The sequence below is a fragment of the Poromitra crassiceps genome, assembly GCF_964638095.1.
Source record: "Poromitra crassiceps genome assembly, chromosome: 21".
NCBI classification, from domain to species: domain Eukaryota; kingdom Metazoa; phylum Chordata; class Actinopteri; order Beryciformes; family Melamphaidae; genus Poromitra; species Poromitra crassiceps.
The window spans coordinates 15,319,742-15,334,741 of NC_139638.1; the positions used below are offsets into that span (position 1 = coordinate 15,319,742).

At 45.7% G+C, this 15,000-nt stretch overlaps 1 protein-coding gene and 1 pseudogene across 2 annotated transcripts in view; one reads left to right on the forward strand and one right to left on the reverse strand.

Moving 5' to 3' along the window:
- Positions 1-2,702: 2,702 nt before the first annotated feature.
- The window catches only part of dbh (dopamine beta-hydroxylase (dopamine beta-monooxygenase)), a gene marked incomplete at its 3' end in the record, with an annotated part of 67,416 nt that continues 55,118 nt past the window's right edge, over positions 2,703-15,000 (reverse strand). Inside the window, exons 15-23 of the mRNA XM_083657338.1 lie at positions 14,549-14,725; positions 13,548-13,650; positions 12,664-12,830; positions 11,406-11,549; positions 5,498-5,536; positions 4,520-4,579; positions 4,154-4,281; positions 3,736-3,895; positions 2,703-2,837 (exon numbers count right to left, since the gene is read on the reverse strand). Coding sequence (XP_083513464.1) covers positions 2,703-2,837; positions 3,736-3,895; positions 4,154-4,281; positions 4,520-4,579; positions 5,498-5,536; positions 11,406-11,549; positions 12,664-12,830; positions 13,548-13,650; positions 14,549-14,725 — 1,113 coding nt within the window. The remainder of the gene's footprint in view (positions 2,838-3,735; positions 3,896-4,153; positions 4,282-4,519; positions 4,580-5,497; positions 5,537-11,405; positions 11,550-12,663; positions 12,831-13,547; positions 13,651-14,548; positions 14,726-15,000) is intronic.
- On the forward strand, positions 6,346-10,617 carry LOC310795665 (E3 ubiquitin-protein ligase TRIP12 pseudogene; annotated as a pseudogene). The gene has a single exon. The product of its transcript is annotated as an E3 ubiquitin-protein ligase TRIP12 pseudogene (transcript).

A 15,000-nucleotide genomic window follows, 5' to 3' on the forward strand; every position in this document is an offset into this window, starting at 1 on the left:
GTTCCTATATGAAGGAGAACATGCAAACTCCACACAGAAAGGCCCTTTTGACGAGCCCACCCGGGTGGTGTGCACTCGAGGACATGCGGACTCGAGGACATGCGGACTCGAGGACATGCGGACGGGCATGACCTTTGATGAGGAAATGCCTCTCCCACATGAAAGAACACGTGATTTTTCCTCATGTGTAAAATGTGTTTATTTGCTGTTATCCAAAGAGCATCAAACATGATTATAGACACACTTTACAGGGCTCATAGCGTGTCAAATTAACTACTAGGAGAACATCAAATAAACAAATGCACACAGGAAAAATCCATCCATCCATTCATCCATGCATCTCACATAGGCTTCAATAGAACCGGCGCCAAAATCTGGACCTATAGAATATTGGTATGGTGTAACGACTACTCTTCCTTCTTTCATATGAGGTTCCTTGTGCTTCATGGGAATGATCAGAACAGTTGTAACGTGTTCAGATGAAACTATCTGTTCAGTTTATATTTTTTATACACTAGAAATAGGCTATAACAACATGGTCAATGTTTGAATGAAATTCTCTTACCCTGCTTTTTTTAAAGCAGCCTCCTAACATGTTGAACAGAAAAGGACATTATCAGTAGTGCAGCTCTTTGCAGTGTCTGTAGTGCATCATCACACGCAACTAAAGATGCTTTGTTATTGATTGTGTTTACATCAGTGTCGCCGACATTTCTGTATGCTAAAATACAAGCTAACCAATGAACATGGCTGACCAATGTCACGCCTGCGGGCCAACTTGTTTTGGCCCACCTTGGATTTGACACAAAAAAATAAAATAAAAATCTGCGGCTGATATTACTGTCTTCCAGAGGCTCGATTTTAAAGCTACCATGATGAACCTTAAACCACATGAAACTAGAAGACATAAGGAATCGATGGCGACCAACCATGTCAACCTAGCATGTTGGGAAGGGGCTAAATAATGCGCAAAATTTAGGCAAAATTTTGGTGAGGGAAAAATTTTCCCTTTTCAAATGGGTCCCTTGACCTCTCACCTCAAGATATCTGAAGGAGAATGCGTTCTATAGGTTAGGGTGGGTTAGGGTTACGCACCTTGAGTTGCATGCACTTTCTGTCAGAAAGGTGTCTGTCCCTTTGAAAATTAATGTTTACGCTTTTTTCCGCCCAATCAACTCTAAATCTAACAATAATAAAAGCTTTTAATAAAAGTTCTAATATAGTTTTTTATTATTTTGAAAATGTATTTTATATTTAGAATGTAAATTGTCTATAAAATATAATACATTTTAATGTCATGTAATTTCACATAACACCAACATTTATTTTATCTGCCATATATAGTTTACCCTTGATCGACTTTGAATAGGACTTGGTCATTATGAATGAAAGAGTCCATCAATCCTGCAATTAACCAATTCAAACCAAAGTTCATCACACATAGACATTCATTTGAATGGAAGAAGAATGTGTCCGCATAGAAGAAGTCATTTGTAAGTATCGCTACTAATTACTTCTCAGATGTGTGTTGCTGCAAGTTCCGCACAAAATATTTGCTAATTCGAAATGATTCATTGATTCTGCTGGAACCGCCATTAATCAGCTAAATGCTTCTCAGGAGTCGCTTAGGCTAGTAGAATGATTGATATGCGCAATGTGAAACAGATTTATAAACACTATCACTGCTGGTACTGTGTCATAATGTTGAGTGTCATGTCATGTTTTTCTAATACTGTCGCTATAATGTTTCTTCCCTCCATAGAACCATGTGAATATTGTAAATGTCATGATGAAATAAATCAGGGGAAGTTGTGAGAGTCTGAAGTGTTAATGGCCTGCAGAGGATGAGTTCCTTCGTGCCGACCATTAACAAAATGTCTGCTTTGAATTGTGAGGAATGATGGTTTGTTTGGACAAGGAATGAAATACTGTTGTCTTAAAATAAAACCACGGCCAGTTCAAATAACAAACATGACCAGCGGAAGGATTATGATGATCTGTCAAAAAAGTTTAGCCAGTTTTCATGTATTCTCTCTCCAAAGCAATTCATTTATAAATAAATCTCTGTTTCAAATGATTTCATTTTTGTGACAAGTATTTATTATTCCACACATGAAGAAACTATGCAGGTAAAGACGGAGGACACAGCAAAGGAGTGACAGAATGACTCATATGTCTACAAATAGTGGTAATAAATAATAAAAAGGAATAAAAAAAATGAATGAAAGTTGACTTTTGTGTTTAGATGTTTTCACATTATTAATAGAACTGCATGCACTCATGGTCATCCAGCAAATAGTATCATATCATTCAACAGTATCATTATGGGTAACAATACAGAAAATAAATAAGAAGTACTAAAGTTGACTTTTAAATTAATGTACAATGCGTGAGCAATTTTAGCAACAACCAGCCAACAGCATTGTTTCACAATACTTTGTTTTTTTGTCTCAAATGCCAATCCCAACTCTTGCTGTCGGCATTTAAAATCACACTATGAGTAATGGTGTCATTGACTTTAGTGTGCTAATAACACAAATATGCATATCATTACAGTAGATATTAGAATACCACATAGGCGACATCATCATCAGTCCCCAAGCACAGAGATTGGACCAGAAAAACAGATCAAGAGAGCTTGACCACTAAATCTCCCCCAGGTTGGCGGTCGTCTCCCTGGGTGTGAGTGTGTCTGTGTGGGGTCAGGCCCCCAGCTCAGGCTGGACCACGGAGGACTTAACGGACTGGCCGACGGGCAGTCCTCCTCCCTCACACGGGTAGCGAGGCCTCGGCAGGACGGAGGTGACCACCGGTACAGGCTGTTGGTCCCACTCTCCCTGCAGGACCACATTCAGATTTGAGCGCGCATGTTTGGAACCACCCATGCATGCATGTACAGTGTCTCTCCATACAGGTCCTATATGGCTTGTCCATACCTGCTGTGTCTGTATGTAATCACTCTGTGATTGTTTTATCAAACATATTGGAATCAGTTTTATATTGAGTCATATTGTTCTGGTGTGCACTCAAGCTGTAAAGTTGTTCATCAAGGAAACCGGTTTTGTTCGATCATTTGGTTTTTGATCTGACAAAAAAACAATTTCAACTGTAGATTTATTCATTAAGCTCTTCCTTCATCAAATCATCGTTTGTGTCTCTGAGTCAATGTATGTTTCAAAGTGTGAAGGCTGTCCAAACTCTGCCAAGTGCACAACTCGATCCAGAAATCCTCCTTACTAGTCAGTCTGCGGCCAAAGAATGATCGTAAAAGAAGAACAAGCCAGCACTCTATATGTCCTTCTTTAATATGGGTCAGAACCAGGTGCTTGATTTGATTTCGGACCAATATTAAAAGACAAACAGGACATTTAGAGTTGCTGACGTGTTCTTGTTTTATGTCTGCTCGACTTGCCCAAATATCCCTTTTGGCAAAAGCTTTTTTCTCTTTCTTTCTTTTTTCTTCTTCTCTTGAACTGGGTTACGCAGCAGCTTGGCAGTCAATTATGTGCGTGTGTGTGGGTGTGTGCGTGCATGCGCACGTGTGCATGCATGTGTGTGCGTGCATGCATGTGTGTGTGTGTGTGTGTGTGTGTGTGTGTGTGCGTGCGTGCATGAGTGTGCGTGCATGAGTGTGTGCGTGCACGTGTGCGTGAGTGCGTGAGTGTGTGCGTGCGTGCATGCATGTGTGTGTGTGTGCGTGCACGTGTGCATGCGTGTGTGTGTGTGTGGACTCACAGGAAACAGGCGTGCTGTGGACTGGTTGCAGTGCATGGCGATGGGGGCGGTGTTGTAGAGGGAGTCCAGCACCTCTCCAGTGAAGGTGTCCCACTGCAGGTGAGAGTACTGCTCCGTCACACTGACCTCAGCACACACACACGACTCGCGGCCCTGGAACCTGCAGGAGGAGGAACCAACCGAGGAGCAGATTGAAAAGAGACTTGAATAGTGTTGTTACACGAGTGCAACGTCCTACTTTAAAATACTCAACATCTGCTTTTTCAGATTAAAACTACATACAGAGAGAGAGAGAGAGAGCAAAGAATTGAGGCAGAAACAAGAACTCTGTGTGCGCGTGCATGTATGCATGTGCGCCTGCGTGTGTGCATGTGTGCATGCATGTTTGCGCGCGCACGCGTGTGTGTGTGTGTGACACCTGTTGATGCAGCTGAAGTATTTCTGCAGGTACCCCGTGTCCACATGGGTCTTGCAGAGCTCCAACTGTGTACGAGGGTAGTAGTGTATGTAGTTAACACACATCTCATCCATGATGCCAAACCCCCCCTACAGAGACAGAGAGACAGAGAGAGAGAGAGACAGACAGACAGACAGACAGACAGACAGAGAGACACAGAGAGAGAGAGAGAGAGAGAGAGAGATGGGAGGAAAAAGAGAGAAAGAAAGGCAGAAGAGGGAGAGATGTGTGGAAGTCAAAAGAGACGATTCTCAGGGTTGTCCTGTTTCCAGTGGTCAAAGCAAATTAGCTGCGATGCCGGAAATGGTTGATAATTGTGCTGCTCACCACTGTCGGCTTGTTCCTATCTTCTGTGTTATAGGTACACTTTGTTATGAGGACATCGCCCTGTGGAGGCAGGTGTGCACACACGCACACACACACACACACACGCACACGCACACGCACACACATACACACACGCACATGCATACACACACATGCACGCACGCACACACGCACACACACACACACACACCAGCAGTTAACGCAGACCACATCTCACAGAATTGTACAGAGAACACCGGGGATCATTCCAGGTTACAGGCAGCTGTAATTAGAACAGCAACTGTGTGCAGCTCATCTGCTCTGGGGTTGTCCTGTCTGTCTCCCAGGCAATTCCTGATCTGACAGTCTGTCCCTGTTTGCACTCTGTTCAAGCACCTTACAAAGCATATTATATAGATATTATATATATCATATCTGTCCCTGTTTGCACTCTGTTCAAGCACCTTACAAAGCATATTATATAGATATTATATATATCATATCTGTCCCTGTTTGCACTCTGTTCAAGCACCTTACAAAGCATATTATATAGATATTATATATATCATATCTGTCCCTGTTTGCACTCTGTTCAAGCACCTTACAAAGCATATTATATAGATATTATATATATCATATCTGTCCCTGTTTGCACTCTGTTCAAGCACCTTACAAAGCATATTATATAGATATTATATATATCATATCTGTCCCTGTTTGCACTCTGTTCAAGCACCTTACAAAGCATATTATATAGATATTATATATATCATATCTGTCCCTGTTTGCACTCTGTTCAAGCACCTTACAATGCGTGTTCGAGTATTTAATGGAAAAAATGCAAGATTATGGGGACTAGCTGAATGTTGCCTGAATGCAGAATCGGCCTGACAAATAAAAGCACACAAGCTTTTACCTTAATAAATTACATTATAAATGATATTCATGCCCTATGATATTTCCAAATACAAGCCCTAGTCAAATCAACTTAATACTTACAGGTAATACATTCACCATTTTATGTAGAATTCGTATTGTCTGTAAGAAAGAGCACAGAAAACAAATATCATCCATTAAAAACAAATTGAGCTTTAATTATTTACATTAACACGTGTTTCTACAATCGCAAGTGATGTCATAGCCACTGATGATGTGGATGACATGGCATGAGTTGACATGTTTGGTCACAACAAAAAGAGTCTGTGTGAGCACATATCTGCTGATTTATGACATCACTGATGACATCACAATGACATCACTAATGATGTCACAATGTCTATGACATCACTGATGACATCACAATGCCTATGACATCACTAATGATGTCACAATGTCTATGACATCACGGATGATGTCACAATATATATGATGTCATAGGATGGTGGATGTTGATTGGCCCACCCCATCACTGATGAGTCACAATGTCTATGACATCACTGATGATGTCAGGATGTCTATAAAATCACTGTCTATGATGTCATCGTGACAGTGTCTAGTAGTAGTAGTAGTAGTAGACTACTTGACTGTGAGTCAGCAATGCCCAAAAGGAAGGCATCAGCAATCCCAAAGTCAATCGCAAGAAATCTGCTCGAGCCAGAGAAACTCCCGAAACCTCAGAACCTGGGCCTTCAGGATTACACGCTAAACTATCAAGTTTGAAGAAGTCCACTAAGAAGCACAGCGGGTCTCCTCCGGCAGAGCTCCCCAGCTTCCAGCGGAGCTCCAGAACACCAGAGGACCACCGGCTCCTTTGCCAGCATCAGTCAGCTGGGTTCAGGTCTGTGTAAGCACGGGACAGCGACGCTTGCCGACAGGAGAAAATGGCAAACTCCGGCAGTAAGAAGGCTCAGCAGCTGCTGCAGGGCCTGCAGGCCGTAGGTGACGAGTCCCAGCAGCTCCTGGCTGCCATGGAGATGGAGATGGAGTTGCAGATGGGGAATGAGGAGACACTTGGTGGATTCCCTGTCAAGAGCGTGGTACCCGCTCTGATCACATTGTTACAGATGGAGCACAACTTTGATATTATGAATCATGCCTCTCGAGCTCTCACATATATGATGGAGGCACTTCCTCAATCCTCTGCTGTGGTGATCGACGTCATTCCTGTCTTCCTGGAGAAGCTTCAGGTGATCCAGTTCATTGATGTAGCGGAGCAAGCGCTCACTGCCTTGGAGATGTTGTCAAGGCGACACAGCAAGGCCATTTTGCACGCTGGTGGACTTGCTGACTGCCTGCTCTACCTGGAGTTCTTCAGCATCAATGCCCAGAGGAAGGCCTTGGCCATTGCAGTCAATTGCTGCCAGAGAATTACGCCAGATGAGTTCCACTTTGTTGCTGACTCTCTGCCACTGCTGACTCCGAGACTCACAAACCTGGATCAAAAATGTGCCGAAAGCTCTTGTCTCTGTTTCGTCAGACTGGTGGACAACTTTCAGCATGAGGAGAACCTCCTGCAGGAGGTGGCGTCACGCGACCTGTTGACCAAAATTCAGCAGCTGCTAGTGGTGATGCCCCCTGTGCTCAGCTCAGACATGTCCATTATGGTTCTGCAGATGTTTTCCCTCATGTGCTCTGCCTGCCCCTGCCTGGCAGTCCAGCTCATGAAGCAGAACATAGCAGAGACTCTGCGCTTCCTCCTCTGCGGTGCGTCAAAAGGTAGCTGCCAGGAGCTGGTTCCCCGGAGCCCTCAGGAGCTTTATGAACTGACCTCCCTCATATGTGAGCTGATGCCATGCCTGCCAAGAGAGGGCATCTTTGCAGTGGATGTCATGCTGAAGAAGTTCAGCGCACAGACCACAGAAGGAGACATCTGGCAGTGGAGAGATGACCGGGGACTCTGGCATCCTTACAACCGCATTGACAGCCACATTATTGAGACAGCCGACCAGAATGGTGAGGATGAGATCAGCTTGTCTACCCTGGGCCGTGTCTACACCATTGACTTCAACTATATGCAGCAGATCAATGAAGACACAGGAAGGGTACGCGACATCCAGAGGAAACCCAAGAGGAACCCGAGCTTGGCAAGAGGACCTCTTGCCAATGCAAATACAGGGAGTCACCAGGAGGTGCGGTGGGAAGATGCACATGCCCACCTGATGAAGGAGGACCCAGAGCTGACAAAGTGCTTCATCAAGACTCTGTGTGGGGTCCTGTATGAGGTGTACAGCTCCTCAGCTGGACCTGCTCTTAGACACAAGTGCCTTAGAGCCATCCTCAGGATAATTTACTTTGCTGACGCAGAGCTGCTGAAGGATGCACTTAGGAACCACGCTGTGTCCAGTCACATTGCCTCCATGCTATCCAGCCAGGACCCGAATATCATAGTCGGTTCTCTGCAGATAGCTGAGATCCTCATGCAGAAGCTGCCTGATATCTTCAGCATCTATTTCCGAAGAGAAGGTGTGATGCACCGGGTGAAGAACCTGGCAGAGTCTGAGAGCTTCCTGGTCACCAGTCCCTCTAACGCATGCACCAGTGGTACTACCAGTGCATGCTATACCACCATCAGCACTGCATGCACTACAGCCGCTACCAATGCTATGCCTGACCTGGGCTCCCCCAGCTTCCAGCACAGCATGGACAACTCACTGGACCTCAGCGATGTCCTGAATAGGAAACAGCTATCTAAAAGAGGGCCCAGAAGACCCAAGTACTCTTCCCCAAGGGATGATGATGAAGTAAACAATCAGGCCATGCACCCTACCGCTACTCAGTACCTCAAATCCATCTTGGCCTGGGGCAAAGTGAGCGCCGAGACAAGCAACGCCAACTCACACCCAGCGGGCGTGAGTGGCCTGGCAAGGGCACCTCCCAAGGACTCCATTTCAAACAACAGCGACAAAATCAAGGCCTGGATCAAAGAACAGGCGAGTATGTTTGTGGGGCGTTACTTCAACTCCGAAAAGTTGGACATCAGCAACCCTGCACTGAATGTACTCCAGAGACTTTCCACAGCCACTCAGCAACTCAACCTGCAGGTGGACGGTGGTGTGGAGTGTCTGGCGGAGATCTCCAGGATTGTCTCAGAATCTGACCTCTCGTCATTTGAGATCCAGCACAGTGGGCTGGTGAAGCAGCTGCTGCTGTACCTAACCTCCAACACTGACAGAGACATAATCAGCCGAGACGTGCGGCTCAAGAGGTTCCTCAATGTTTTCTTTGGCTGTCCGGTTCCTGGCATGGAGCCTGCAGATCGCCTGGAGCCGTTGGAGAACGGGTCTCTCCTGGGGTTGGTGCACAAGATGAACATCTGCCTGAGCCAAATGGAGCAGTTCCCCGTCAAAGTGCACGACTTCCCCAGTGGCAATGGGAGAAGGGACTCTCAGGCACAGAGTCAGCTGGAGAGAGACCCAGATTGCACTAATGTGAAACAATGGCAGGGGGCAGCACAGAGCGCCCCCACCACCAAAACCTCACCTCGCAACACCAAGAAACAGGATGAGCTGTGGCATGATGGCGTGTGTCCCATCATTACCAATCCTCTCGAGACATACCTCATTTCGGAGCCACCAGAGACCATCACCTTTGACGACCCCTCTTTAGAGGTCACCCTGCTGCTGAGGGTCCTGCACTCCATCAGTAGATACTGGTTCTACTTGTATGAAAATGCTGTGTGTAAGGAGATCATCCCCACCAGTGAGTTCATCAACAGCAAGCTGACGGCCAAAGCCAACCGTCAGCTGCAAGACCCGCTGGTCATCAGGACAGGGAAAATCCCCACGTGGCTCATTGAGCTCGGAAAGACCTGCCCATTCTTCTTCCCCTTTGACACACGGCAGATGCTCTTCTACGTAACCGCCTTTGATCGTGACAGAGCCATGCAGCGCCTACTCTACACCAACCCGGAAATCATCCTCAAGTCAGATTCCCAGGAGAGCAGAGTTGCACCCCGTCTTGACAGGAAGAAGAGGACGATAAACCGCGAGGAGCTGCTAAAACAGGCCGAGTCTGTGATGCATGAGCTCGGCAACTGCAGGGCCCTGCTGGAGATCGAGTATGAGAATGAGGTGGGCACAGGTCTGGGCCCCACTCTGGAGTTCTACGCTCTGGTGTCCCAGGAGCTCCAGCGGGCCGACCTTGGGCTGTGGAGGGGTGAAGAGGTCACCCTGGCCAACCCTAAAGGAAGCCAAGAGGGAACTAAGTACATGTTCAGCTCCAGCGGACTGTTTGCTGTTCCCTTCGGCAGGACAACCAAATCAGCACACATCGCCAAAGTGAAAAAGAAGTTCAGTTTCTTAGGAAAGCTAATGGCAAAAGCCATTAAGGATTTCAGGCTGCTGGACCTGCCCCTGGGCCTGCCATTTTACAAGTGGATGCTACAGCTGGAGGCGTCCATCAGCTCCCATGACCTGGTCAACATCGACCCTGGCGTGGCCAAGTCCATCCATCACCTGGAGGACATTGTCCACCAGAAGAAGAGGCTGGAGCAGGACCGATCACAGACGAGGGAAACATTGCAGCAGGCGCTGAAGAGCCTGCACATGAACGGCTGCTCAGTGGAGGACCTGGGTTTGGACTTCACCTTACCAGGGTTTGCCAACATTGAGCTGAAAAAGGGTGGCAAAGATGTCCCGGTCACAATCTACAACCTGGAGGAGTACCTCAGGTTGGTGGTGTACTGGACTCTAAATGAAGGAGTGTACATGCAGTTTGAGTCGTTCAGGGAAGGGTTTGAGTCGGTCTTCCCCCTGCATCACCTGCAGTATTTCTATCCAGAGGAGCTGGACCAGCTGCTGTGTGGCAGTAAATCAGAGACGTGGGACGTCAAGACGCTGATGGAGTGCTGCCGACCGGACCACGGCTACACACACGACAGCCGCGCGGTCCACTTCCTGTTTGAGGTGCTGAGCAGCTTCGATGGCGAGCAGCAGAGACTCTTCCTGCAGTTTGTCACAGGAAGCCCCAGACTGCCCGTCGGAGGTTTCCGGAGCCTGAATCCTCCTCTGACCATCGTGAGGAAGACGTTTGAGTCGACTGAGAAGCCAGATGACTTCCTGCCCTCAGTCATGACCTGCGTCAACTACCTGAAGCTGCCCGACTACTCCAGCATAGAGATCATGCGCCAGAAGCTGCTGTTTGCAGCCCGCGAGGGCCAGCAGTCGTTCCACCTTTCCTGATCTCTCCACGTCTCACGTTCAAATGCCTTCTACAGTGTATGTCTTCTTGTTAGAGGAGGCAGCTTGGAGAAAGATTGTCGTCCCCGGCAAAAAAAAATGAAAAAAAAGTGTTAAATGACTCAGAACTTTTTAAAAAAATGGAGACTAATCTGAGAAAAAAAGCATATCAGTAGTTGAGTCATGTTAAGAGCCTAATAAGCAAATAGAAAATCAGAATTTTTTATTTAAAAAAGACCATTTCACTCAAAAAACAAGACATGATGGACTCTAAAAGGTCAATTTATAGTACAGCGATTTATGATGGTCACCACCGACCGACCATGATATAATCTATCATCACCCAATGGACCGCCATATGGACCCCCACTAAAAACATGCAAGAAGATTGTTGTCTGACCAGCGGTGGTTGGAAGACGTTGGTCCCCGTGTGCTTCACTGCAGCTGCCCACTGCTCCTGGCCTGAACCATGGAGGAAGGACGAGCCAGGATGGGAAAGATGCCGAGGACAAATTCCACGGCGCCTCTAATCCTCTGTGTGTGTGTGTGTGTGTGTATGTGCATACATTGGTGCATTGTGGTAAATAAAGATGGGGTTGTCGTCCTGTACCTTTAAGGACCACCTACCCGACCTGTGCATCCTGACCCAGAGCATCACTTGACCCCTGCATGACCCCACAGTGCCAGTTTAACGGTCTACCAGCGACACATTCCATAATACACACAACGGTAGCCTACTGGGGGGGCATGTTACATCGGACGCACAAGGCGCGTGACGTGCTGTCAGTCACCTGGTAGTGTGTACTGAAGTGCTGGTCTTCCTGCACCACCTCCAGCTCCCTGCCGCCACGCACCAGCACCGTCCTCACCCCGCGCCCGGCCAGGTGCGTGTGCAGCTGGGACGCAAAGATGTTCACTCCTCCTGGAGGCAAGGCCTGGAGGGAGAGTGAGGGAAGTCAGATAAATAAATACATGAATGAAGAAAGAAGGAAAGACAGAAAGAAAGAAAGAAAGAAATTATATATAATATGTATAATGTATAATATATAATGTATATATAATATATATGTATACATTATATATATATATATATAATATGTATAATATGTATAATATGTATAGATTATATATATATGTGTATACATTATATATATATATATATATATATATATATATATATATATATATATATATATATATATATATAATATGTATATTATGTATAATATGTATAGATTATATGTGTATACATTATATATATATATATATACAGATATTATTATTATTACTACACACATACATTTTATCAGTCTATAAATGTCAAGTGAGGTTTATTTGTATAACTAATCACAAAAGCAGGACTTTATAGAGTCAAGCCTACCTCGATCTACTGTAACTAATCAGTACCCACAAAACAAAATGATGCAATAAAGTGTACAGACAAAATAAAACGCAAGGAAGCACAAGCCACAAGATAGCATGTTGACATAGCAAGACATAGCAGGCCTACCTAACCTAAACCTACCTAACCTAAACCTACCTAGGCGAGCTTAGTGAAGACAAGGGAAACAATTAAGAACATGGTATCTTTTTCATACATACATGTACTGTACATGATCATCACAGGGTTTTCATAAAGTAAGTCACTGTATGGAATATGCAGTGTTTCTTAAACTATTTGGACTTACACTGGGTCTCAGGTCCATTCGCAGTTTGAATACTGCAACAAAAATAATTCAAATAACTCTGATTTGCAGGAATTCCATTTTGCATAGTGATTATACTTGATACCTGTTTTAATATTGACCTATAAATGCACATGCAGGTATAGCGTGTGTGCATTTGGGTGTATATAATAATTTGGCTGCACCAGTACAGGGGTTTGTCAACTTTTTCAGCCTCGGGGTCCAATTTCCAAAATGCCATTTCTACTCTCCTCTCCAGCGGCTGAAGCTTGAACAAACATGTGGGGACACAGACACAAATATATATCACACAGACCCCCCCCCCCCCCATAGAAGAAACAATGTAGTGATATAGTATACATACAGTCTGGGTACACTTGGAGGTGCAGTACCCAGTAAGGTGGAAGCTGTGTTGTTTGGGTGGGACGGCCATGACAGGTGTGTAGACCAGGCCCAGCTCCATGATCCCCGCATCGTAGCGCCTCAGACTGGACGTGTAATACAAGCGTATGCCTGACGAGTCACGCCGGCCTGGAGAGGAGAATATTAAGCAACATTAAAGGGACAGCTCACCCTAAAATCCAAAATACATATATTCCCTCTCACCTGTAGTGCTATTTATCCATCTATATCGTTTTGTGTTAGTTGCCTGAGTTTTGTAGATATCGGCAGCAGAGTTTCTACCTTCTCTCCAATACAATGGAACTGGATGACACTCGGCTTGTGGTGGTCGAAACGCCAAAACAATACATTTGAAAAACTCAACAGCAACGTCTCTTTCCAGAAATCATGACCCGGTTACTCAAGATAATGCACAGACTTTGCTGTGAGCAGTTTCATGTAGGAACTATCTTCTTTTGTAGGAACTAGCTAGCAGCTACCGGGTGTAGTTCGGTCAAAAGAGATAATCTATGTTCTATGCGTATTTGGGTGCGGTTTGGAAAAAGCACAGGTAGAGAGATAGTGATGGAGTGCTTTACTGTTAAGCGTCTTTGGGTTTTGAAAAGCGCTATATAAAATAAATGAATTATTATTATTATTATTAGATGAATGATGATGACAACTAAAGTCAATAGTGAGGACGAGCCGAGGTATACAGGCAAGATCAAACGTGTGTATCTGACTGTAGTATTTTAATTAGACAGTGCTCTGAGGAAGATAGGCTCGGGGCTCCTGGGAAGAGGTAGGGAGGTGTGTGTCGCGTGTGTGTGTGTGTGCGTGTGCGTGCGTGCGTGTGTGTGTGTGTACCGGACAAAATCAGAGGGTTGTGGTAATGGACCTCCAAACGAAGGAACCTCGAAGAACCCGGTCCACCCAAAGGCAGTCCTGCATCGGGAGGATAGTAAAATGCCTGCGCAGACACGCACACACACACACACACACAGACACGCGCAGCGCGCGCACGCACACGCACACGCACACACAAAATATATTTTTTTTTCTGATTTCCCCCATTTTCTCCCCAATTATACTTGGCCAATAGCAGAGCTGGATTGCTCAGGGGCCACCTGGGGGGGGGGGGGGGGGGGGCTGAGTGGTGAGTTTTCATCCTGTTCCTTCCTTTCATGTTTGAATCTAAACTGTTCTGTTTATTGTAGCAGAAACGAATGCCCCCACGGGCGTCAAAACCTCCACACTGTTATCAAGGATTTGATCGTCATCGTTCATCGCCTCCACCTGTTTCAGTGAGCAGAGCCTTCTTAAACCACTTCTGCTGATACATACATAACGGAAGATTTGTTTTTAAATCTTATTTTCCTGCCAGAACAGTTCAATCTTCGGAGACTCGCGTTGGCTCTCAATCCCAATTACTCTTCCCTATCTCCCTCTCTCTGTTGTTTGCAAAGCGACATTTCCCTTCAGATATGGTGCCGGCCGGGGAGAATAAAACAACACTACTATGAGGTGATGAGAGAGGACTGAATATTTCCCGCACCTAATCTTGTCTTCGCAGCATCCTGCTTGTTTTTGATTGGCTGGAAGATAATCCAATCAGAGGGGGGCGGGGCTGGCTGTGATGCACCAGGGAGCAGAGGCGAGAAATATGGTGACAAGTTGCACCGTGGGCTGTCTTCTTTGCTTTGTATGACTAACAGCATGTTTGCTGGCTCAGCTGGCTGCTTGGTAGCTGAGTTCGCTGGCTTTAGTGGCTGAAGTCGCTGACTGATTGATTTGCTGATTGGCTGGTGAGGCTGATTGGCTGATTGTGGGTTTAAATTGGGTGATCAGTTGTGTTTTTCTCGCCGTACCTCAGCACCCATAGCCCAGGCAGCCAGGACATGTCGGCAGGAGTTGAGCTTGCTGGGTTTCATCTTGTCGTCACACGAGCCGCTGTACTGAGGAACACTGTGCATCTCTGCAGAACACTCAAACACTTCCATGTGATGAACGATGGCCTCGTTCCCTGCAGTCACCACCGACTCATACTGAGAGAGACAGAGGTAGAGCCATAAAGATTATATGAGTCTGTACAGTATCATAGCATATTATTATCGTACATTACCTCATCGTATTGTATCGTATCGTATCGTATTGCATCACATCATATCTTATTGTATCATATTGTATCATGTCATATCATAACATAATGTAACTACCTTACGTTAGCGTAAGGTATGTTACCCGCCAGTTTTCTTCTTCTGTGGTTCTTTTTTTTTTGTTCTAACCATGAAAATGTGGCTCTTGTTTCCACGGCAGCTGG